We start from the raw sequence: 20582 nt of genomic DNA, 5'->3' as shown, positions 1-20582 counted from the left end.
TTTCCAGCTTAGTGTGGACAGAATCCAAAAAAAACTTCTCAATTATTCCACAACATTTTCATGCTTTAAGCTTTTCATGCCATAAAAAAATCCCATGCTTGGAGCATCGAAAATTCCTCAAATGAAAATCCTGACTATTTCAAATGCATCTTGTTTGTCAGGCAAATCAAAGCTCCTTCCTTTTCCACCAAAGCAGTCCCTCTTTCAACTGACGTAAGCCCTCCGATTCTATGTCTTTAGAGCCATTCAAGTCTGACAGCCAAGAGAATCAGTGTGCATGAAAAACAACTACAACGTTTAAAATATTTCTGATAATCTTGGCACAAAGACTTGTTGACATATTTGTATTGACTGGCTTGGCATGTGTAGGACTTTTGTCTACAATATGTGCCAACTGCCAGGATTTGGTAGGGACAACTGCTTTGCCAGCTGTAGCAGCAGCGTGAACATTTCACCTCCTAAAAGACAGCAGCGAAAGACCACCGCTGTCGTGTGTTGGGATAACTTGTAAATCAGCAGCAGTTTCAGTAAGGGCAGTGGGTGACATCACTTCAAACTGCATGTGGCAAGCTATGATTGTCAAATGTGAGGACAGAAATATCTACCTTGTGTTTGGTTATTTCATCTCAACAACAAGAATATTCAGTTGATAAAATAGAAGCTATAAATGAAGGTCTCACAAAATAGTAACAGAAACCATTACATTTAGAAATTTAGAAATTACAGAATAATTTGTGTATACATATTCCAAACATGAACTTAAAGACCTACACTTCAAGTTTTCAAGGGATAATAACATGTATTCAAGTCTAAAGAAGAAACATTGCTGGTGGGAATTCACACCAACAGTTGGAAGAAATTGTTGAAAAGCAGTGTTGGGCAAGTTACTCAGAAATTATAAATTACTAGTTACTTATTAGCCTACTCCTTTAAAAAGTAATATTACTTTACTTATTACTGGGTGATAAAAGTAACTAGTTACGTTACTACGTTACTTTTCAGTGTTTCCCACAGAATGACAGCGAGGGGGGGTTTCTAACTTTAGACAGGTTTGTGCAGTGGTGTTCACGAGAGAGAGAGAGAGAGAGAGACAGAGCGAGCTAGGAGGTGCTGCACGAATATATGCTCCTCAATATGATTTTAAACTAGCCTAGTAAAAAAAAATTGAAAATCAATACGTGGCGGTCAGTGTTGATAATTATCCAAATTATAGGCTAATAATGGGAAACACTACTTTTACTACCACCCCTTCACCCCCAAAGCAGTCTCTCCCGACTAGGATTAATATTTGTTAACACAAGCGGCTGAAATAAAAAAAAAAAGCAAGTAAATCCCGACTTTTAAACAGCTGTTTTCAGTAGTTACAAAACGCTACATGAAAGCCCCTCTCTCCCGACGAGTCCAAGCATCAGTGACAGCTCCTGCCGGAGTTTCTTTCTGTAAGTTTCACGTCGCTGTGCATCTTTAGCAGACGCATCAATAAATCAGATGTAGAAATGTTCGCGGTTGAAAGCTTTTTGCTGGTTTATACTAGACGACAATGTTCTTTGCATCCGACTGTGACACAATAATGGCAGTAGCTACTTACAGCTGTGGACAGAAAGCCTCTCTCCCTCTTTCAACTTTCTTCCTTTAGTGTTTGGCTATCAGCGGACATGAACAACAAAGTCCGGTGCCGCTGAGCTGCCGCACAGTCGTGGAATCACGTCAAGGATGGTGCCTTCAGTAACGAGTAACGCAGCTTAAATTGCCTTAGTAACTAGTAAAAATATTACTTTTTTGAAAGGTAATTAGTTACACTACTAGTTACTGGGAAAAGTAATATTACAGTAACACGTTACTGCCCAACACTGCTGATAAGTGCTATGTCTCTATCACATCAGTAAAATTACTTCTGGAAAATGTTGGCAGTGATCTCTTACCAGGCAATAAAATAATCTGCACATTTTTTTTTTTAATCATGTCAGCCCTGCTGCTCCTGTGCTTACATTGTGTCCAGCAGTAGGTTTAGGTTGCCAGAGTGAGGAGAAACTAATTTTGCCTTCTCAGCACTGTGGAGGGCTACAACATCTCAGCAGTTATTGTATGTGTATTTCAGATGCCAGATTTATGGGTGTGAAAACATTATGTGGACTAAAACTGGGCCACCACAATGTGAGAACAATGTGAGATTGGCTGTCTGGTCACCATGGCAGTCAAACCAATAAAATGATGTGAGGTGTGACTGCTAGAAAACGAGCAAGCAACATGTCCACAGACACAGTAAATACGGAACTGTGTGTTTTTGTGCTGCTATGTTGTATTGCTCATTTTCCCATCTTCTGGGAAGTCACTTCCTCCAGGGGCCAAAGACGAGGCGAATCGCTGGGGGGCCCCGATCACCCGGTCCTGCTCTTGTCCTCCTTTTCCTGGTGATTCTTGTTTTTTTTTTCTGAGCTTCGACTGGCTCAGGATTTCGCCCCCTCACATTCCTGCTCCGTGGACAGGTCCACTTCAGATATGCCTACCTCCATGCCCATGATGATAGAAGTGTCTGAATCACTGCTCAGCGGAGGCTGGTGCTCACCTGAGCGGGGAGAGAGGGAGGTAAATTATTGCTTGACAGGCCACTGCAGGATGCATATATACCAATCTCTGAGCATGGACAATATTCTATAGTCAAGATGTTGAGGTGGAGTTCTTTGGGTTTATACGTCATCGTCATTTAACATTCACTAACTTTTTTGGCCACTTGGGGGCAGCCGAAACAAGTTCTCAAGAAAACACTGATATTTTACCTTTATCCCCATCTGAACCATTATCGCGTCTCACCTCTCTCAGTATTTGTGTTTCCATCCACCTGTTTGTGACGGAGGTGGAAAAGTTGCGATAAAGTGCAATGGAAACAGACTTTAGTCATGATCATGAGTCCATGTGGACTGATGAGACAGTAACGTTCCTCAAATTAATACATGAAACAAATACCATATTTCCATCATGTTTTCTACATTGTTTTCATTTGTTTGTGCTTTGACCCAATTTAGGAAACAAAACTACTTGCTTATGTGTTGGAAAACAGTAACTTACGTAACGTGTATTGAACTTTGGTGTATGCACTGCGCGCAATTTAAAAATCTAAAGTCGTGTTATTTGTATTTGTAAGCAGATTGATGAGAGTGGGCTAAATATTCACAAAACAGTGGATAGAAACACATCCATTTGCATTTTCTTTTGCTGATTTTCAGGAAATCCACCTTAGAATTTTCACAGAATTGGATGGATGAGGAAGAAATGGTCTAACACGTTGATGAGTTTCCTTTAATTTTACGGACAGCTTCAGACTGCTGCAGCCTAATATTAGCTTTAAACGAATTTTGCTTACATAACCCCCCCCCCCCCCAAAACTATAAAACAGCAACAAGCAAGTCCCACATTCCAGCAACAAATCAGGTACTTTTCTGGGACCCTGATTGCAGTACACACCCAGTAAATGGCTGACTCTGGAAAGAATGATAGCTGCAATACCATTAAAGACAGCCCTCATTATTCAGGCTAAAGATGCAACACAATCGGTCCTCTATCACTGTCAACCACAGCAACAGAAATCCTGACAGGCTTGTTCATCGGCTTGTTCATCTCATGCTAACTGTCTGTCGGTGATATTGTCTCCGTTAGCTCAATATCGCTGTGACATACGACAAATTACATCCAATTTACAAACTAATTAGTCTCGAGGAGAAAACCCGCTTGTGCTGAGCTGATCTACTGCTTGTCAAGCACACAAAAGTAAACATAACTCTTTGTGCTTGCAGATTCTTCTGAGTGCCTTGAAGAAGAGTCCCTTTAAGGCAAATTGTAAAGTACTATATCACAATGATGTATTTTTTTAATCTTCAGTATTTAGCTGAATAAATACTAGATTTATGTTTGCCTCCAATTAGTGCCGTCGCATAACATTCATTCATCCATTCCTGTGCTCTGGAAGCAAAATGGAGCACAACATTAACATGAACATAACATTGTAGCTAAAACTTTCATTGTTAAAAGACAAAGTGATTTCTTCAAAATGCAATAACAGTCGAAAATCTCAAAATCATAAAAAACAATAAGATAAAGAAAATTTGCACATTTTCATATTGAACTGAACTTTCAAACAACTCGTCAATTAATTGTCTTATCATTGCAGCTCAATTTATTACTTTAGGTTAGAAAGCTGATGGAACAGGTACTTCAAGTCCATCAAAACTAAACACGTCACATAACTCTTCTCCAATATAACTAGCATTATTCCCCAAACGTTTTTAACTATCAGGGTGATGGTCTTATGTTTCTGGTTTCTTCATAAAGACTATCAAAATTGTTTTTACAAAATACGTTTCATCTTTAGCCATATATGGCTAAACAAGATGAATCTCCATTTTCAATAGAAAATAGCAAACCTGATCATCTTTCAAAACACGGTATGCTCAAATCTCCTCCTATTAACACTTGTGACTAACACTATGTGACTAACACAACTACAGATGACCAGTTATACTAATCCACAGAACTGACTAAAAAGGGCTTCAGGTGATACTGTACAACCATGACAGCAAAAACAAAAGGTAGGAAAACAGTTTTGTTTTTTTATTTACTACATATTATTTCTTTCTTCTTTTTTTTTTTTTTTTTTTTTTAAAAATGATACAAGAATGGCAAGGGAATGTGAAGAAGAATTTCCCAAAAACTCTCCCTGTGTTTGAAAAGTGGAATTCTCTGGGCAGCATATTATAGGAAAAAAAAAAAGTTACAGCAATCTAGTCTACACAATCTGTATACATTGCATACACAGAGCATACATTCATGTGACATGCCTTAGAGAAAATATGTCATAAGATAAAAGGAGAAAAAAAAACAACCATGTGATATTCATTATATTATTTTACTTTTGAGATTTGGAATTATGCAAATTATGCTACGTGAGAATAAGTATGAAATTGATCGTTGTAATGAAATGAAGGGGCGAAGAGTTCTTTTTAAGGAATTATGAACAAATAAAAAAATCTGCAGATGGTTCAATTGATAAACACTGGGGAACACTGGGGAGGCTGAGAGGAATGTTTTTGATGTATACAAATCATTTTTGTTTCTGAATATGGTTTATGAGCTTAAGCTTGGTCTACTGGGTACCAGACCAAGCAATATTACAATAATTAATTGTTCAGTAACATCAGCATGATTGCTACCTCAGTATTGATTAAGTGACGGGTTTTGCCTTCTATAGCAATACTCTATTGTGGTTATGGCCCTGATATGAGGTTTCCAAGATAATAATTCATCACGCTGAAAGCCAAGGAATCGTGTAGAATGCACATTAGTTAAGGGGATGTTATCCCTGATTTAAACCAAAAAAGATGACCTAGTTTTAAAAAAAAAAAGAAAAAGAAAAAAGGTCATATTATGCTTTTTGGCTTTTCCCCTCTCCTTTATTGTGTTATATATCTTTTTTGTGCATGTATAGGTTTGTAATAGTAAAAAGCTCGAAGTCCAGCCCAAATGGAGTTCCCATCTCCCACAGAAAACTCTGCCTGAAAACAGTTTGTTTGTAGTCCCTTTCATCCCTGTGACGACACAAGGATGAAAGCAAAATGCGGGTCACACTGCTTGCCAAGCGGCTAGTCTGACACGCCCTCAAAAACATACGGTGGAAAAACACTGAGCTGCAGCACACACCTCTCTACTCCCTTCCATACACTAGCTACCCTCCAGGCAGTCAGTGGACATAAAGTTGTTACTGTGATGTAGAGACAGAGCTCAGTTAGAACTTTATGGATGAAAGATACATTTGTTTCAGATTATATTTTTAATTACTCTGAAACTCTTGCTCTAGTCCATGTTGCTATGTTGGTAAGGGGAACATTTACAGCTGAACCAAAGCCGTGTCCTTGGCCTTGGATAAGTCCAATAAAATAAAAGATACTTATTGTGCTTTCCTTTCTATCCACTGAATATTTCATTAATTCAATTTGTAAGCGGCATACATGTTGACTGTTTCTTTCTAAACCCATGTAATATATATGTAACACTTCATTCATCAACCTAAAATTAGGAATCTGCTTATATTTATTTTTTTTATTGGGGATACAATTTATTGTATGTAACTTTTATGTTTAGTTAATTCTATAATATTTAATTGGGCAAGATTAAATGGAGTCTATTAAAAGGTCCATTTCTTTGATCATACAGGGCAGCGTTTGCACGTAATAAGCCAGAGAGGGTGTAGCAATGTTTTGGTAAATAGTGTCACATTAGTTGGGTGAAGATAACGTCATGGTATTTGCTAAAGATGTTAAAAATAGTCACCATATGTATTGGTGTCCTGCCTTCACTCATGCTTTGTGGTTTCTGTCATCTGCTGAAGCTTTCGGTGTTTAACTAGCAGTCTGTCAAAGTTAATGACAGCATAATTTCCTCGTTCCCTGGCTTATTTCATTCCTGGAATGAGGTCTGCTCTCTTCTTCCTTAGCAATTCAGCAAAGTCCTCATTTATATAAATTGTAGTGTTCTTGAAGTGAGCTCTCACCTTGGCAAGAAGGAGTTCTGTGTCTTTGTACCTTTCCACTACATTTTGTCTACATTTCCAGTGCGGTGGGCTCTTTCAATTTCAGTAGACTTTGGATCAATTTTCAGTTTAACAGTCTGTTCAGTATCAAACCAAGACTCACAGGCATTGTCCTGCATCAACCCGTCAATAATTACATTGTTTTGTCGACTTTTTTATTTAAAAAAAAAAATTATTCATTTAGGATATATTTGCTTTCAGAGTTCATTCACTGAGAGGACAGAGACTGCAGTTGTGATTAATATGACCCCAACATTCTTCTCCATCTCTCTCAAATCATCAATTTGGGATTGAGAGAACTGACATTTTGAACCTCTTTCATCATACCATCAATTCTGGAAAGTTTTCTTTAATGTGCAATTTTACGTGACATTAAGAATGACTGGACAATACACTGTGGGTCCGATTTACTAACATCCTACTAAATTGCGTGTGCATTCTAAAATATTGTGCAATTTTAGTACCTGTTATGGGTGATTTACTAAGAATTATTGCGTAGATGACAACAGGAGCAAACACAATGGAGGTGGCAGTATTTAAATGAGGGTTTTGTGCGTTTTAATGGTTTCCGCCATGGAGAGTCGGGAGGGAAAGCAGCCACTGCGTAAAAATCTTCGTTCGTTTCGTTCAGTGCGTCCCGAGTATGTGGAAATCGTATTGCCCATCCTGCCTGAGATTGCACTAAGTACTTGGGACAGAACACCTGGAAAAACTGCTTTGGGAAACCCCAGCAGAAACAGCTACAGTATGCTGGAATGACCCAGACGCGAGGAAATGCCAGCAGATCATGCTTCAATCCAGCCAGAGGGAACAATCACTGACCGTTCGCGCCGTGCCCGGTCACTCCGTGATCTCCTGTAACTGGCCCTGTACACTCCACCCCCTCTCCGATACCTACAATTGGTTGTGTCGCTATATTACGACCGGCACGCTATGAACAGTTGGTGATCGTTCCCTCTGGCTGGATGAATTTTACGCGTGATTCATTCACTGCAGCTGGGGGCTCTCCACAGCGCTACACAACTTTCTAAATTCTTCCATCTCATGGAGAAAATAAATCAGGTCGAAACGAAATTTGCTTTATTGGCATGAATGGTCATACAAGAGTATTGCCAAAGCTAAAGGAAAATACAATAAAAAACAATTCAATTCATATACTTCGCCGAATAAATAAAATAATTTTATTTCAATACATTGGATATAGAATAATATTATCTAATATTGTTATTTTCTCTACGTTTTCTTTCATTATGGCTGTGTCTCCTTCTGGCAACAATAACAGAAGCCATCTCTGCGCAACACTTGGCGGTTTGCACCTTCCTCTCAAACGTATTAAATATAAATGTGTTGCACTCACATGAAATTGCGTTTAGCCTTGGTAGATCACACTGCGTGTAGTAAATAAATGTATTTGCATGTTACCCTCCCACTAATTTGCACAATAAAATTGAAAAGCCCCAAACTGTATATTCATTAAGGCAAAAGTACTAAATGAACAACAGGCGCTATCTTGCACTTTTGAAAGACTTCATTCTGCGTGCACACCATTAGTACATCAGCCCAGGTGTTAATTTGCTGGTGATATCCAGTTTGCACACGTTTTTACTCACGCAAACCTTTAGTAAATCAGGCCCTGTAAGTATGGATACTGTTTGTGCCAGTAAGCAGAAAGTGTTGGAGCCGGTCTGCCGTGCTGAGCAGCAGGACTTTGGCACAGTTTACTCTTTATTGATCTGTTCTTTATCGTTCCACCCTGCTCTTTCCAGGTCTTCAAGCAGAGTTTGAATATAAACCCTACAGTGTGCATCTGAGTGATCAAAAAACAGCCGGAACAACAATAAAACCACTAGGTTTACATCAAGCTTAATTAATAAACAGACCAGACTTGGTTACGATCCACAAATGGCCTGAATTTGACTTTTCATGGATTTACAGATTTGGCGTAAAAGTGAGAGCTTTTTCTTCTTCCAAGCCCAAATGCTTGTGAGCCCAAATGTTACAACTACTCTTTTTCTGTTCTCTAAAAAAATAAAAATATAAAAATCCTGTGTGTACAACACACTTTAACATAACAAGTATTTGAGGGTATGTGGGTTAGGTTGAGAGTTTCTGGGAAGGGAATGCTATTCTTACCCTCCTGTATTACCCAGGAGGATCTGAACCAGGGAATATTGACCAGGTGGCTGGTGGCCTGCTTTCGACCTCATAAACTATTCAATCCTCAAATGATAAGACTGAAGAAAGGGGTATAAAACCAGAATCAGCATACTGTTAGAAAGCTGGGAGATGGGGGACAAAAAATCTTGTCTCATCTGTTTCTTTCTGCAGAATTGTCCCAAACTATTTTCAAGCACAGGACACCAAAATCAGGCAACAGTCAAAGGCTGTGGATTTAATAATGGAGACACAAATAAATGAACAGAGAGACACTGAAGAGCAGTTGGTCATAACTTTATCTGCATTAATCCATCTTAGTTTTATGTTAACATCCCTTTTTCACTGACTGTCAGTTCACTCTGTTAAAAATGTGTGATGTCTGTACTCACTGCTGGCGATGATGCGGCTCTCATTCCCTGCCGGAGGGTCTGTCTCTGCATTAGGATGGAACTGCTGTAGGTCAATCACTCTTCCGGCTGGATCCAGAACCACCGAACTTTCGTTAACTGTGATTTCACTAGCCCCACTGATGGGGTTTGTGGGTGGACCTCCGACAGATGTCTCGTAGTCTGGAGGAATGTCGTCTGAACAGTCGGGGTTCAGCTGTAAAATGTAAAAAAATGTCTTTACAAGTATTCGTCGCTTTAATGTTTTGCACTTCAGAGTTACTTTAGTCTTGATGAGAAATGAGAGCAGTGAATTTTACTTTTTCTATATGCATGTATGAGGCAAAAATGACCACAATAAATCAAAAAGGACCTTACTAGGATTCCCAAAGCTTTAAGGATGTTCATTTTACACATGGGACACGTCCGGTGGTCTTGTAACCATGGGTCTACACAGTGCTTATGGAAGACATGTCTGACCAAACAAGAAGCCAGTGCAGAAATTATTAATTTGAAAACAAACGACAGCTACAATGCAGTGCACAGTGAAATGTGTAGATATCGTAGCCATGGTGCATGTGTTTACTTTTTACGTTCATGTAAACAACAAATACAGACGCTTGTTATAGTATGTACAGCAAAGATCAAAACTTGATGTCAGGCAGTTTAACACAACGTCACTCAATACAGCATCTCCGTATCAGTTTAATATAAAGAGGAGTGTCAGTATTTTTGACAGTATTGAAAGTCATACTGTAAGGATTTCTAAATACTCTGGTATACTCCAATACTGTGATACCGTCCAAGCCTAGCGCACAAACATTACCTGCATGGTAATATCCTTACGACATCATTAGGCTTATAACCTTCAATGCAAACTGCACAGTTGTCAAAGTCTGACTCAGTCTCCTGAAACACAGAACACAGAAATTAAAAAGACACAAAATGACAGACCAACAAATATCTATATACCAAATAAAACATAGACAACCACACACGCACACACACACACACACACACACACACACACACAGTTAAAGTGAAATGTACTGTTTGCAGTGAGGGGAACATCATTTACCTTGTCTCCTTTCTTAATGGTGCGTACTTGCAGCTTACTCATGGCCTTTTTTGCAGCATCTCCTAAACGTCTCTGATGACATTTAAAAAAAAAAAAAAAAAAAAAAAAAAAAAAGAACTTGATTACTGACATGGCCAGAATTTTTTTTGAAATTGTGAAAACAGTCAGTGACACAGCGATATATACTGTAGGTATCTCATTGGTCTGTAGACGGTGAGGTACAGTGCCTCTGAAAGTATTCAGAGCGCTCTGTTATACAAGCTGTACACTCACTACTTTACATTGTAGCAAAGTGTTATTTCTTCAGTGTTGGCACATGAAAAGATGTAATCAAATATTTACAAAAATGTGAGGGGTGTACATGAGTATTCACAGCCTTTGCTCAATACTTTGTTGAAGCACCTTTGGCACAAATTCCATTCAAGTCTTTTAGAGTAAGAGGCTCTGGCTGGGCCACTCAAGGACATTCACAAAGTTGTTCTGTAGCTACTCCTTTGTTATCTTGGCTGTGTTTCTTAGGGTCATTGTCCTGTTGGAAGATGAACCTTCACCCCAAGCTGAGGCCAAGAGCACCCTAGCGCAGGTTTTCATCAAGGATGTCTCTGTATATTGCTGTATTCATCTTTCCGTTGATCCTGACTAGATTCCTAGTTCCTGCTGCTGAAAAACATCCCCACTACGTTTTTAGGTTTTTTTGAGTGTCATGGCAAAGGCTGTGGATACTTATGTACATGTCCTTTAGTTTAGTTTTTTTTTTTTAATTAAATTTGCTGTAGATTAGATTTGGATAAAAAAAAAAAAAAAAAAAACTCTTTTCATTTTCATTTTATCCATTCTGGAATATGGCTAACATAACAAAATTTGGAAAAAGTGAAGCGCTGTGAATACTTTCCAGATGCACTGTATCTGCATACTGCTGTTGTCATGTTAACGTGTACAAACATGAAATTTCACAGGATCAAACATCACGTGTCGCTTTGCAGGCTGGGGGCTTGTCGATTGTGCTTCTTAACTTTGGAAATGAATAGAGAAGAGACGACATCACCGACTGTGTGTTAAGCAAATAGATCAGAGTATAAAACACCACAGCTGAACCACTGTCACTGACTAGAAACGAAAACAGATCCAGGAGACAAACTGAAACACCAATTACTTTTAATACAATGTCACTTTCTATGTAATAAGACATCAGGTATTTAACTTCAACTCTTGATGGTTTTGAAAATGCTGCCGGGGTGGGAGAAGTGTGTAAAGGGAACTAGTTGCTTTGGTAATGTATGCAACAATGAGGTCATTCTTTGAGGTATTAACAAACTGTTTCTTTAACACAGTGTTCTGTAAATGTTTTACACAGGCAGCAATAAATTTGACAATGTATTACTTTCTGTTTATTACGGGTAAATTAGTTAATGTGGTTTGTATTTTTGGCACTGTGACAGGGAAAAGTATTTAAAGAAAGGTGGTTATAACAATAAAACAAAGACATAACAGGTGGCGGCAGTTTCACAGAAAGGCAGTGGCGTTATTGAGATATAGTTTTACAATAGCACACCATAAATGTTTTGGCTCCCTTGGGAATAAATCAAGAGCATAGTTGTTCAAAATGGCTGAATTCTTTGTACAACATAAATCAAAATGAAAATGCAAACAGTTGTCATGGCTCCGGCTCCTATCATAACAGGCCCAGTGATGAACTGTCATTATAGATGTCACAGGAACGTCTGTAATATAGAGATGGCAATAGCCATTATTATAAAAAGTATTTGCACTGTCAGCTCAAGGGACTAGAAAGCGGAGTTGGTTGATGGTTCACTGGTTTGCCACGTCTCTGTTTGGCCAGCTTTCAGGCTAATTCTGGCCTCTCCTCACAGCCGTACAGAGCTGACAGCAAATGGAAAAAATGTAAGAGCCTTTCTCAGTGTGAGTGAGACCACAGCACTACAGCCCTGTCAGGAAGCCTTTTACACAGAAATACGAGTTATACTTTGATTGAGCAAAGTGCACACAGTCATACCTGGTTGCGGTCTCGTGCATTAGCATAGCGGAACCTCTGGATATAGTAGAAGACAAGCCAGGCGAGGGAGATGATCATGAGAACGATGAAGGAGATGGAGACAAACACTACCGATGTTCTGCTCACGTACTTCTGCAGGTTGCGGGTTCCTATGGTGATGTATAACATGATGTTGATGTGTTGCTCCAGCAACGCCACAATCTCACGACCTTTAGGCTCTGGGATCATAATGGCCACAACATCGCCTGTACCTGCGCGCACACACACACACACACACACACACACACACACTTAAACTAAAATACAGAAATTATCTTTCCCCATGAATTATATATTCATATCTTTTGTGGAGTAAGCTTTGAAACAGCACTTAGTGAGATATATGTTACAGAAAATATAACTAAACAGTTAAACTTTGAAAATGAATTAATACAAGTTCAATGTATTTTTGTATAATGTCTACAGCTGCAACAATTAGTCTCTCTAGTCAACTGATAGAAAACGAAGAAAAAAATGCTAAACATCCATTGGTTCCAGATTCCAGCTTCTCAAATGTCAGGATTTTATTATTTTCTTGTCATTCATGATAGCAAACTGAATATCTTTGGGTTTTGGACTGTTGGTCAGACAAAACAAGACATTTAAAGACATCACTTTGGACTCTGGGAAATTATAACGAGCATTCTTCCTTTTTTTCTGACATCCTGAAAATAGCTGTAGTTGTATTAAAGCGATCTGAAATTTGTTTTGGTAATTAGGACAAAAATTAGGCAACACAACAGAAAGGCAATAAATCTCATTAAACTGCAACTGAAAATAACTTCTTTAAAGACCAACTGTAGGCTTTGGCTACAGTTTCTTAATCCAACCCTTTTTACAATACAAATGAATTTAGCATCACACAGCCCTGGTTCCTTAATATTTATGGATATACACAAATGCTTACCAAAGCTTAGAAATTAGAAATACTTTTTACAAGTAGATTCCTACCATCCAACTCTGGTATATAAAGAATTGTCATTTAAAGCAGAGCAGGTGTGAAAACTCAGTTTCTGATTCAGACTGTGGTGTATACAAGAGAGAAAACTTGGGCAGATTGCTGGGAGCTTAGACAGGACAGCAAAACTAAAGCCTCACTTGCTATGTAAGAGGCTTCCTGCCACCAACCTTCTGTTGCTTTGCATGTTGTGCACGATGAAGACTTTTGCATTACAGTCACAGAGCATCTTTCAACACCTGCACCCGAAATAAGTCCAGGAGGAAGACCGCGTTTACAGGACAGGATTTCTATGGGTTTGCATGAAAAATTAACATTAGCATTAGCTAAGACAGTACTTCTTCTCATGCTCGCCACAGTTCAGTTAACTTTAGGCTAAAACTATCATTGTCATTATTGATAAATGTGTGTATAATTTCTTTCATTAATTAATTATATTGTCACAACAAATGTCCATCACAGGGACGTGCATTCAAATGTGTTTAAAACAGCTTAACACATAAAGATATTCAGATTAAAATTACACAAAACAGAGAAAAGAAGACAAAACTCAAATGAGAAACTGGAACTTGTAAGTCATATTGGCTTGGTTGATTTTACCTAAAGAATTAGTAGATTATTAAAATAGCTGACAATTCATTTTCTGTTGCTCAATCAATTATTTCAGGACTAGCTAAAGAAAGTATAGATGCCCAGCCTATACTACAGATCTAACTGATGCTGATATTATCGCCTGATATCTGCTTATCGCAGAAGTATTGTTATCTGTGAATAAGTCTGTAACCAAAAACTGCAGAGATATGTTGAGGTCATTTAGAAATAGTGTCACGATTACATACTGTAGTTTGACAGGTAAAAAAAAAAAAAATAGTATTTTTGCCTTTATTTGACAGTTTGCAGTGAAGATAAAATGGAAAATGAAATGTAGGAGGGTTCAAAAATGCTGCCATTTCTTATGTGAAAACATTTCGGCTGACATGTCATTATTAGATTTCTAACTTCCAAACATCGATCTCTGTACCGGTCTCAAAACATCCAGTCTCACTCAGCATCTCTTCTGTATAGTTTATTTGAAATTGTCTATAATGGGGGAAGTGACACAACACTGGCTGATGTTTCCAGGAACTGCATCAACAGCTTGAAAAACTGTTACATCATATTTCTCCTGCCACCTGTTTATGACTATGGCTGCATAGAGTCACAGAGGCTCCGTGCGGTGCTTCACTCCCTCATTCAGTCACCATTACCAGTAGCGTTACTCCACCTGCCATCACCAACAGCATCCCCTGTGCAGCAAAGTGCCGTGACAAATCCTCATGCACCTCACAGAGATCTGCACAGAGCTATTTTCACATTATATTCTGGGGTGATTCTGCCACAGAGGTATTAAGACTGACAGAGAATATGGTGTTTTGTGTTTTGCAGAGGAGTTAAAGGCTTTGAATCCAACTGACACTACATTTTAAGGATGTAGCTGCAATGCATTATAGCAGTCATGCTCATAAATCCCTTTACGTAACAGGTTAGGAAATCTGCACAGCACAGCTGCATTTACCAGAGAAATCAGACCAAAATCACGTCCGTTAATCAGCACAGGCCTCTATATGTTACCTAGCTGAACTTTTTAATTTAAATTCTTGTGGAAACAGAATTTCAGAACATGGTTGTAATTTTTGTTTCAGAACACAATACAGTAAATATATTTGGGCAAAGCAGCATTCTTAACAATCAAACAAATGCTTCAATTAACTGTTTTGTTACGGGAAAGGTAGAAATGGGTACAAACCACTTGATTTGTACCATCCTCTTCAAACACAGCCAGATCCCTACTCACCCATAATCACACAGTAATGCAGTTAGCAGTATCTCCACTGTCAACACAAAGGTTTATCCTTGCGTTAACATGGCTGCTCCCTTAAAATGAGTGTATGTACGCTAGAGCTTCTGAAGCAAACCCTACTACAAACAATGACAGAGAAAACAAAAGCTTGTGTTTGGACAGCAAACAGATGGTGACACGCTGCTGAACACTACTGTCTATTCAGACTCTTAGGCCATGAGCTGCCACACTTCTTCATTGTCTTTCTCACCGACATAAAAATTTAAATAAGTTAGACGTGTGGTTGACAGGCATTTTCAGAGTTTATAAAATGAGTGTTTTTTAAATAGGTGGATTAAGAAATATATTAACAGTCTTCCCCAGTAATACAAGTTAATACTCAAGACTCCATGTTCACTGTTATGTAAACCTCTTTTTAAATGTGTGTAATCTCAGACACACACTCTCCTGACCTGCTGGTTTATGGTTTTATGCAGCATGGCCATATGGTGTGCAATGCCTGTGAAGGCAAAGGATTTCAATAATAAAACTGTTGCTTCCAGACTCCTTTACAAAATGTCTGTGTATGGTCAGCTTCAGCTTCATAGAAGAGAAATTAGGAAAGCCATAACAAGGCATGTAAGATTTCCCTAAGCCTTGACTCTTATCTGCTTGTTCTGTTCACTGTGACGCAGTCAAAGTGGACAAAAATAGCTGCCTCTAAAACAGGAGGGCAACATCTGAGACTGAGGCTGAACTTGTGAAAAGCTGTGGAAGCCAAGAGGGATACATACTGAAGGGGTAATTCAGTGGACACCAACCCGTTCATTTCACTAGCAGGCTTTTGGTCTGCTGCAAAGTGGATAACACTAAATTAACTGGTGAATCTTTTATTAACAACCATGTGCTCACCTGAACCTGACAGTTACATAAAGTAGGCTTACACTGTGGTTAATATAAAAAAAGCTTCAGAGTTGTTGACAAAATGAGTAGTTTGACATTTTGGGAAATACACTTATTCGCTTTCTTACTGGGAGTTAAATGGGAAGGCTGATACTACTAGCATATCTGTAGCTGAGGCCAGCAGTCAGTTAGCTTAGCGGAGCACAAAGACTAGAAACTAAGAGAAACCGGTAGCCTGGTTCAGTCCAAAGGTAACATCATGTTAATTAACACATCTTATTTGATTAATCCATACAAAAATTGAAGTATGAAAAAAAAACTTGGTGCTGAACCGTTGCCAAGCAACCAGTGCAGACTAGGAAGTTAGTGCTCTAAGGCAAAAAAAGAGAAAAAAGTCTGGAACAAAGCCTCTCTTTAAACAGCAAAATGTCATTTTTACACTTTGTTTATTGTGTGGGTTAAACAAAGGAACAAGAGGTGATGAGGTAGGCATTTAAAACTTTGTTTTACCTTTGGCCACTGCCTGGGTAACTGTTTCCTCTTGTTTCCAGTCTGTATGCTAAGATTAGCTAATCTGCTGATGGCTTCAGCTACATGTCTACAGGCCTATTTACTGTAGAGATATGAGAGGTATCAGTGTTACTAGTTACCTCTATACAACTCATCTGGGAGATTAAATGTGATTGAATATTCAAGTGATACCAGTGATACGGTTCACAGGGGCTTTTACAGGAAAAGGGCTGTGAAGATTAAAACTTTATCCAGACCAACACACCAATGATAAACCCATAGTATCTAACCCGGCTTTATAGTCGAAAGCTGACACATTATTTTGACACATCACATTCTTGGGATGAAGGGGTTAAATGAGGCCAGGCCATGAGAGGTTCCTGGCTCTGGCAACTGTGGATTTTACAGCCCAGCTGTGTTGGCTCTGGACAGGGAAGTGCTCTATTCTTTCTTTGGCAGCCTCACGTTCAGTCTACACATTAAGAAAAGTTGCTTTGTCACTGTACCCTCAGTTGCCTTCCTCTTTTCTACCAGCTTTGTCATCACATCTCTCCTGGCTGCTGTTTCTGTCTCAAAGTGTCTCAGTTTATATATATATATATATATATATATATATATATATATATATATATATATATATATATATATATATATATATATATATATATATATATATATATATATATATATATATATATATATATATATATATATATATGCCAGGGCTCAAAGCAGGGCAAGCCTTTAAAATAGCCTGGTGCCTTTAATGTTCTAGGTAACCTAGTGATGAGCCTTTGTTTGCTACTCCAAGAACAGAGGAGGAATAGAGGATTTTTAATGTTCAAATACTGTTAAATGTTTTAAGTAAAGTACAAAAATGACCTGCATTACTTTATTTTTTTTAGCTACATTTTTTTAGCTACATTTAGCTACAATAGTGCAACAACATTGTGACTAAATACTATAAAAAGGGATCTGAAGGGTCAGACAAGTCACTGGCTTTGTATTGAATTTAAATTATCTGCTTATGTGACAGGTGGCTGTTACACTTCTGTACAAAAGGGCCTTTTCATTTAAAAAAAGTCTCGAAGTCAATTGACCATTGTGTCCTTAAGTGTTCCAAGCGTTTTGATTAAACATCTGTTATTGTACAGATCCTTTTTTCAAACAGCCTTCTTGCATTGTGCTGTTGTCTTGCACAGGTGTAGCTGTCTGGTCAGCCACATCTTTATGACAACTACCAACAAACTGGGAGCTCGTTTCCAATGGAAATACAAGTCAAGTGGAAAACAAGCCTTTGCTCACAGCTACTGTAGTAAAAAGAAGTCAACTTTTATTCTTGCAAACAACTGATTCAGTATTAAAAACTGCATAAAATAGAATTGAGGGGGGAAACCAAGAGTTAAAACTGTGATAACTGTACAAAAATAATTTGAAGGTTTATTGCAACTCTGGGACAGTTATATAGATCTATTACAAAACTAGATGGACTGATACATGTACAGTATCTATGCATAATATCCTTCTCTGTTTTGACAAATAAAAAAATATTTAAAAAGCACAGAAGAGCAGAGTGGCAATTTGAGAACAAAGACCACATTACAATGCAAAACAGACATCCCAGCCCCTGTGTCAGCAGGTGTGTGTGCTGATGAAGAGCATTTGAACAAAAAACTGATTATCTATGACTTCCAGGATACTTGATCCAATAGAAAAACCCACCAGGACAAGGAATCATATCATTCCTAAAAAACACAAGTATAGCTAGAAAATCCCACACAATGAAATTGGTTAGTGTTCTTTCCATAAAAATGGTAGTTCAACAAATGCTGTATAAACATCTGTGTTGTTTATGCACTAATCCCACTTAAAATATTTGTTTTGTTTCCTTTATAGATCTCTGATACTTTATGATAGATAATGTTGTATTTGCATTGTTAGTAAAAGAGGTCTGTGCTTTATCTTTGTTGTTTTTTAGGATTTAGAATGTTTAACACATCAAGTTTATTTTACTAGGCATGGAAAATAAACTCAGTGAAAGAGTTGTGTTCAGTGATATGTAGTTTTAAGGCACTAATAGAGGCGACCTCTTCTGGTGTATAGGGCTGGGAATTTACCATAAATAATGTTATCTGGCACCAATTGATGTGTGACTGTGGTACAGACACATGGGACACTAAAAACTGTGTCAGACCAACACTAAAATGACAAAAAGGTAGAGTAGGAAAAACACGTTCATCTCTCTTAAAGTTTGGAGCACATAAGTAAGTAATAAGTAACATTGGAACCCAGGTATCAAAGTGGCATGAATATAAAAACATTTTTAATGACAGATGGTGTATATTAACATGGCCTTCAAAGGTTGCACCCACACCTACAACCAGTTGGCAAATTCAGCAGATCTGTGGCAGTGGGTCAGTCCATCTACTTGGAGCAACTTTTCTAATTTACCACTAATTGATTATTTAGCTGATTACAGAGATGCAGAGTGGGTCTGGGACCCCAGCAGGTGGAATGAAAACCATTAATCTTGTCCAGAGGTGCCAAACACTAAAGAAGCAACTACTTAAGTGACATTTATAGGCCTCCAACACTCAACTGGACAGGGATTATGGAGGAAAAGCCTGTAAAAATGAGACTTCTCTTGCAGGGAGACAGGTCGCCTCTTACCTGGATGGGGCATTGTTATGGTGTCGTTGGCACTGCTGGAGCCCACATTGTATATGACAACTGCAGAGGCGTTGAGGTTGGCAACGTTACGGATTTTCTCTCGGTATGTGCAATTCCCCGCAGCCACCAACGCCACCCAGGCGGTGTTGTGAAAGACGGGAGGGAACCTGACGTTTGGGTCGCACGCCTGTCTGTCCTGCAGGGACGACGGCACCAGGACCAGACCTCTGGCTTCTTTCTTCGGCGAGTGCTCGCCATACCGACCGCACTCGGTTTTCTCTGTCTTGACCTCCGATGTGACGGGGTCCAGATAGGTGATGTTGACGAACGCCGTGTACCATTCCTCTTTCTCTGCAACCGTGAAGTCCAGGCACAGCAGGTGGACGAAACAAAACGACAGCAGCCACGTCGAGAGAGCCAGACTGCGGCAAGCTCCGATGAGGGACGGTGCCATTGTGCGGCTGGTTTGGGATGGACGACGAGCTCCGGGGTCTCCTCCTCACTGGAAAGCTCGCACCAAGTCCCTCTTTCTATCTTTATTTTTTTACTTTTTTTTTTTTTTTTTTTTACAGAAGGCTCTGGTTAAACAAAGTGCATTAACCTTGCATTGCTAAACACCGAGGGGTCCAAAGAGTTTGTGAGCTACGTGCAGGAGTCTACTACACACCACCTGCAGGAAAAGACGTCGCTATGTGTTGTTGCTCTCCGTCAGCTGTTTCCCGTCCTCGCTCCGGATTGGCTCACCGCGCATCAGCACGTGACATGGGCGTGGATATGGTGGCTGTGACGCCCCGTGGCATGTGGAGAAACTAAAATTGTAATAAATCATGTAAACCCTATAAACCACTGCCAAAGAAATTAATAATTAACAGTTTTGCATTTTGTAAAATGTTACACTGTAGGAAATGTTAGAGTTGTTATTAATTTATTTGTGCATCAAAAGTAAAGAAGACATCTAAATTAAATTTCTTGGGTATTACGGTATTACACATATACTGTATATAAAAAGGTATTACATTCTGGTAATCTACAGAACCTGGAATAAATATAGACTTTTACGGGGTTTAAATAGTAAATCTGTTAATTGATACATCCAAGTAAATCAATTATATTAATTAAATGTAATTAAAATCATTATTCTAGCCCATTAATGGCGCTGTTCTGTGTTTTTAAATTATACATTAATCTTTTAATTAATTATTTTAAAATTAATTTAATTTTGTTGTGTTATTCCATTTACTCATGTGTCATATTCCATCTCACAATTCTGTTGACATGTTTTTTTGTCTTTTATTCTAAAAACCCCACCCATTCTATATTACAGATTTGAATCAATATCTCCTGAAATCTTTATAGAAGAGTTGCTTCATTAGTAATCTGAGATGTTTAAATGCTGAGGTGAAATTATTTTCAGTGTCTATACAACAACTATATAATAGATACGCCAACTTACCTACAAATGTCTAGA

At 38.5% G+C, this 20582-nt stretch overlaps 1 protein-coding gene across 2 annotated transcripts; it reads right to left on the bottom strand.

Moving 5' to 3' along the window:
• Positions 1–1934: 1934 nt before the first annotated feature.
• Positions 1935–20389, bottom strand: rnf150a (ring finger protein 150a). Of its 2 annotated transcripts, XM_038713159.1 has the most exons (8): positions 19115–20389; positions 13383–13502; positions 12216–12466; positions 10202–10273; positions 9950–10032; positions 9502–9598; positions 9127–9340; positions 1935–2566 (listed from the first exon to the last, which is right to left on the bottom strand). In XM_038713159.1, the coding sequence occupies exons 1-8, from the start codon at positions 19566–19568 to the stop codon at positions 2448–2450; spliced, it is 1410 nt and encodes a 469-aa protein (XP_038569087.1). In that variant the 5' UTR covers positions 19569–20389; the 3' UTR covers positions 1935–2447. The 2 variants fall into 2 exon arrangements, with proteins under 2 accessions (XP_038569087.1, XP_038569088.1); XM_038713160.1 differs by lacking the exon at positions 13383–13502 and having other exon boundaries at positions 19115–20299.
• Positions 20390–20582: the final 193 nt, after the last annotated feature.

Source organism: Micropterus salmoides, unplaced genomic scaffold (assembly GCF_014851395.1).
Source record: "Micropterus salmoides isolate LMB-PRFRI ecotype aquatic unplaced genomic scaffold, ASM1485139v1 Ms_hic_scaffold_12, whole genome shotgun sequence".
NCBI lineage: Eukaryota > Metazoa > Chordata > Actinopteri > Centrarchiformes > Centrarchidae > Micropterus > Micropterus salmoides.
This window is presented reverse-complemented; position numbering and strand designations above follow the sequence as displayed.